Below are 5,732 nucleotides of genomic sequence, written 5' to 3'. Positions count from 1 at the left end.
TATTGCATGGAAAAATCCAAAAAACAGGATAAACATGGCATTTTATTTTATTTAACTGAAAAAAACAGAAAACAAAAGGCGGGAGCAGAAGGTTGTTGATGTCTACTACACAACTTTATTCTTGTAGACTCGTGTTGGGTCTCCAAGCGCAAAGTTTTGTAGGACAGTAGCAATTTCCCCTCAAGTGAATGACCTAAGGTTTATCAATCCGTGGGAGGCGTATGATGAAGATGGTCTCTCTCAAACAACTCTGCAACCAAATAACAAAGAGTCTCTTGTGTCCCCAACACACCAAATACAATGATAAATTGTATAGGTGCACTAGTTCGGTGAAGAGATGGTGATACAAGTGTAATATGGATAATATATATTAATTTTTGTAATAGGAACAATAAAAAGTAAGGTAGCAAGTAACAAAAGTGAGCACAAACGGTATTGCAATGCTTGGAAATGAGGCCTAGGGTTCGTACTTTCGCTAGTGCAATCTCTCAACAATGCTAATATAATTGGATCATATAACCATCCCTCAACGTGCGATGAAGAGTCACTCCAAAGTTCCTATCTAGCGCAGAACATAAGATAAAATTGTCTGTAGGGTACGAAACCACCTCAAAGTTATCCTTTCCGATCGATCTATCCAAGAGTTTGTATTAAAATAACACCATATGATACACATCAACCAACTCTAATGTCACCTAGATACTCCAATGTCACCACGAGTATCCGTGAGTTGATTTACGATATGCATCAAACAATTTCAGATTCATAATACTCAACCCAATACAAAGTACCTCAAAGAGTGCCCCAAGATTTCTACTGGACAAACAAAGGCGAGAACATGCATCAACCCCTATACATAGATTACCCCAATGTCACCTCGGGAATCCGCGAGTTGAGTGCCAAAACACACATCAAGTGAATCAATATGGGGTCCTCAGAGCAGAACTAATGCACCGACCTTGCCAGGCCTCTCTACCGTCAACGCCACCACGACGCCAAACAACTTCCTCCTCCTGCGCGAGTCCATCTCCGTGTATCGGACGCCGAGTCTCCACTGCGCCATGCTACCGAGACCCATAGTCGATGATACGGTTGATGCCACACCGCTCCACCTACATGCCATCTCGCGTCGACTCCGAACTACTAGCTACTCCACCACCCTAAGCAGTCCCCGGCCGACGCCTTCAGGAAGGAACACGACACCAAAGTGCCATCGTCGCCCAAACAGAGGAACAGAGGCTTTCGCCTGCGCTCATGACAGAGGTGGAGGGTGTAGGATCCACATTGAAGCCTCCAGGAAGGGAATCGGCGCTAAGGGCGTCGACTTTGTTGCGGCCGCCACGCCGGCCTGGAGTTTCCCCCAGATCCATGCCCACCCGCTAGATCTGTCCAGGCAGTACCAGCGTCTTAAAATGGGAGAGATTTTCACTTTCCGGCCTCTGCACCAACCAGGGATGCATACAACCATTTTTGTATGAGTACCAAGATAAATATGGTCCTCAATTTTTTTTAAATGAGTATCAAATATTTCTTGATGAGAGTTTCAACCACACACCAAGCTTGATCCTCAATAGACGGGGGAAAACCCCTGTGCATCACCTGTCAATTCTAGGAATTGAACTCCGGTCGCTAGGCTGCACAACCGCATGCCCAACCACTCAGCCAAGACTCTCTTTACTTAAAATTTGGGGAGAATTTCACTTCCCCAGCCTCTGCACCAACTAAGGATGCATACGGCCTTTTAAATATGACTACTAGGATTTTTTAATCCGTTATGCACTGAGCCTAGTCCTCGATGATAAATGCATGAGTTCCAGAAAAGCCTTATCGTTAAGAATAAATAGAAACCTAAATTCGCCTCTGTAAAGATTTAAACCCAGGTGTTGGGTTTGTACATCCATTCCCCCAACCAGTTGAACGGTTATAGAAAGTTTACAGGGCCGCCTAAAATGCCCTGACCATCCGGCATTGGTGAAAACAAGATGCCACACACCCGAGAGCAGTTGGTGAAAGTTTACATAACGTTTTTCAGCACGCACTCTTTTTTTTTACGTGCGTACTGTTTTACAGCTTCTGTTAGAGCTGTCTGGCGCCCAAAAAATTCGGATTTTAACGCGCGGCCCAGTTTTTGGGCGTCTGTTGGAGATGCTCTAATCGAGAGCAGTAAAAAAAGATACTGAAAAAGATAACATAATCCCTCCGGTTCATATTACTTGTAGCTGCTTTAGTACAAATTGGAGGGAGTAATGCATTTGCATGCGGCGAGGAGATCAGATTCACTGCAATCTCATCGTACATAAAGATTCATGATACTTCCACGAAAACTAGAGCCAGTTGAACCGGCAGCACGTAAGTATTGCCACAAATATCCTCGTGAAGCCGTCACATGATCGCGCACGCGTTGACATCATCGTCGTTGAACATGTTGCTGACGGCGTCGCCGCCACGAGCAGGCCTGCGGGCGCGGCCGTGACGATCACCACCATCACCGTAGCCGCGTCGGTGGTAGCTGTAGGTGTCGCGGTACGGCTCGCTGCCGCCGAAGCAGCCCCCGGGAGACGCGAAGCGCAGCGGCGTGCCGCCGCTCGGCCAGAAGTCCGCCTTCTTCCCGCTCCGGCGGCGTACCTCCCGCAGCACCTTTCCCCGCTCCACGTACCCCGTCACCCTCACCTTCCCCGTCCCAGCGTCCACCTCCACGCTGTCCACTCCTCGGAGGTTCACGAGAGACTGCATCACGGCTCGCTCACAGCCGTCGCAGCACATCCGGACCTTGAGCTCCACCGTCTGGATACATGCAATGCAAGTGTTGTGCCGGTCAGGTAGCTTGCCGGCTGCCGGCCATCGATCGGTTTCCACCGGGATGGAAATGCAAAGAAACGAATGGGTAGTATATATAAACAGGACAACAAGCACGCGGGTGAACCTGGAGAGACAGGGCCGGTCTGCTCCGACTGGCCACCGTACGACCCGCGGCGCCGTGGTGGTGACGATGCGCGGAGCTTCTGCCCGCCGGGTGGCCGCGGTAGTGTCGCGTGTCGTGGTGCCCCCCGGGAGGGTAGAAGCAGCAGCAGAAGAAGGACAGGAGCACGTCGGAGACCAGGTCCGCCATGAGTGCACGCGTGTGTCGTGCGAGATCCAATCCAAGTGATGAACCAACAACCGATCAAGAAGCTCTTGCAGCTCGATCGAGTAGCTAGCTAGCTATGCGTGGCACTGGGGCTCCGCAAGCAGTCCGCACTGGGATCTACTTAACTGAAGAGTGTCGGCTCGGACGGACAGCCAAAAGCCAATTCCTTTCTGATCTCATCGAGCAATGGGTGCTTCAGTTGTTGGTGTCACATGCAACAATATGGAGGGATTTCTTAAGAAAATGCGGGTAGGTTTCATCTGCAGTGTAATGTAAAACCGAGGAGGGAGGTCTGCATGTGTGAGGCAGCAGAAAGACGACAATGCCTTTGGCGAAATAATAAATAAAACAAATAATACGAGTACGCATGCATGCAGCTGTCCTTTTTCTCTTCAGAAAGAAGAAAGACTAGTCGATCCAGAAGAAGCAATGATCCTTATTTAAAAATAACTCGAGATTAGCCGAAATTAAAACACATACATATACTTACCGACGAAGGAATTGCCTCATGCAGGATTTCCTTAGGACATATGCAACCCCGATCCGTAAATTTTCTTCCACGCCAATCCGCGAACAAGGGATCAGTTCGGAGACACAGATGTGGAAGGTGGTCATCCAATGCTATTCCGTATACGTCCATTAATAAAGGATATATTTAAATTTAAATAAAGTCTGGTCCATGGCGCGTCGATCACATACCCAATCACAATCAAAAAGAGGCAAGTATGCTCAAGCTTTTACATGCCCGATCATAAAAGAATATAAGTCCGGCAGTTCATGCAAAATAATTCCGATCCTCCACGCTCAAGGTGCGGTCGCTGCCGCGTATGCAACCTTCTTCTCCGCCGCCTCCTCATCCTTCTTGCCCGCCGCCTCCAACTCATTTTTCTACTGCTGCAACATCTTATAGCGGATGGCTTCCACGATCATCCTTGTGTCCGCATCGACTGCGATCTTCACCTTCTTTTCTTCTAGCATTGCCTTCTTCTCCTCGACCATGACCTTCTTCTCTTCGTTCATGGCTCTTGTCTATTCGAGCGCTAGCTTCTTCCCGGCCGCCTTCATTAATAGTTTGAACCTCTCCACCTTTTTGTCCTCCTTGATGTCCGAGCGCTTGACGTATGCCTCCTCCTTTTTGGACAAGATGTCCTCGAACCTCTCTATCATCTTCACCACCGCACCTTTCTCGCTTTGCCTTCTCCTTCTCCCACTTCTTTTCCCAACACCCTCTTCTAATCTTCTTGAGCGGTTCTTTTGTTGGGTCGGTTGGGCCACCGATTTCTTCCTTGGTGTCCTGTGCGGCGTTCTTGGCTATGAATAGGTTCCACTTCGATTGCCCATTCAACTTCAACTAGCAATGCATGACAGTGAAGTTTTCTGGTCCAACTTCTTGAACACTTTACACGCATGAGAAGGCCAAAAAATAAATATTGTCAACAAAACTATGCATATCCGACCAATGATAAAAATACTATGCATATCCGGCTAGTGATCAACATAACTATGCATATCCAGCTAGTGATCAACACAACTATGCATATCCAGCCAGTGATCAACAAAACTATGCATACCCTACTAGTAATCAACAAAAATATGCATATTCGGCTAGTAATAGAAAAACTATGCATATTCGGCTACAAAACTATGCATATCTGACCAAATCAACTTACTTGCTCGGTGATTTGGGCACCACTAGGGCACCGTGTGATGAGATGCACCAAGTGGCTGCAATACTCCGACACAGCCTCTTGGATGGTGTCCCATCGATGGTTGAAGGACTTTGGTTCAGGGTTGCGGATGAACGCGTCGGAGTGGGGCGCGAAATGCTTGTGTGAATGTTGGCCCGAAAATTTGAGCCCTTTTGCTTCGTGCCATGGATCTGATCGAGGCTAGTGGCAAACCATGCATCGCACAACAACTCGTCCTCTAGCATGTTAAAACTTTCTCCTCTATGCTTCTTCTTCAGATCGCTTGCAAAATCATCCGGATTATCGTCTTCATTGTCCTCCTCCCCCTCCTCTAGTGTACCCATGCCGGTCTGGATGTAGATCTACTACGTGCTAGTCTGGGCGTAGCCCTGCTGCATGTGGGTATAGTTGCTGGCTGATACGTCCATTTTGCATTATGCTTTTATATCGATATTTATCGCATTATGTGCTGTTATTACACATTATGTCACAATACTTATGTCTACTCTCTCTTATTTTACAAGGTTTACATGAAGAGGAAGAATGCCACAGCTGGAATTCTGGGCTGGAAAATGAGCAAATATTAGAGACCTATTCTGCACAACTCCAAAAGTTCTGAAACTTCACGGGAGCAAGTTTCAGAATATATAAAAAATATTGGGTGAAAGAAGTACCAGAGGGAAGCCACCCACCATCCACGAGGGTGGGGGCGCGCCCTACCCCCTGGGCGCGCCCCCTGGCAGCCCTCTGATGCCCATCTTCTGCTATATGAGGTCTTTCGTCGAGGAAAAAAATCATAAGCTAGCTCACGGGACGAAACTCCGCCGCCACGAGGCGGATCCTTGGCGGAACCAATCTAGGGCTCCGGCGGAGCTGTTCTGCCAGGGAAACTTCCCTCCAGGAGGGGGAAATCATCA

General features: G+C 48.1%; 1 protein-coding gene across 1 annotated transcript; it reads right to left on the bottom strand.

Annotated features, from left to right (window-relative positions):
* Positions 1 to 2,205: 2,205 nt before the first annotated feature.
* On the bottom strand, positions 2,206 to 3,268 carry LOC125533579 (heavy metal-associated isoprenylated plant protein 44-like). The gene is made up of 2 exons (XM_048696985.2): positions 2,924 to 3,268; positions 2,206 to 2,784 (listed from the first exon to the last, which is right to left on the bottom strand). The coding sequence occupies exons 1-2, from the start codon at positions 3,107 to 3,109 to the stop codon at positions 2,383 to 2,385; spliced, it is 588 nt and encodes a 195-aa protein (XP_048552942.2). The 5' UTR covers positions 3,110 to 3,268; the 3' UTR covers positions 2,206 to 2,382.
* Positions 3,269 to 5,732: the final 2,464 nt, after the last annotated feature.

Source organism: Triticum urartu, chromosome 1A (genome assembly GCF_056163025.1).
Source record: "Triticum urartu cultivar PI428250 chromosome 1A, HENAU_Tu73, whole genome shotgun sequence".
In the NCBI taxonomy this organism is placed as follows: Eukaryota; Viridiplantae; Streptophyta; class Magnoliopsida; order Poales; family Poaceae; genus Triticum; species Triticum urartu.
This window is presented reverse-complemented; position numbering and strand designations above follow the sequence as displayed.

Coding starts and splice junctions, on each gene's coding strand:
- LOC125533579 (XM_048696985.2), bottom strand. CDS start 3,109: ATGGCGGACCTGGTCTCCGACGTGCTCCTGTCCTTCTTCTGCTGCTGC. Junction 2,785..2,923: donor GACCGGCCCTGTCTCTCCAG/GTTCACCCGCGT, acceptor GCATGTATCCAG/ACGGTGGAGCTCAAGGTCCG.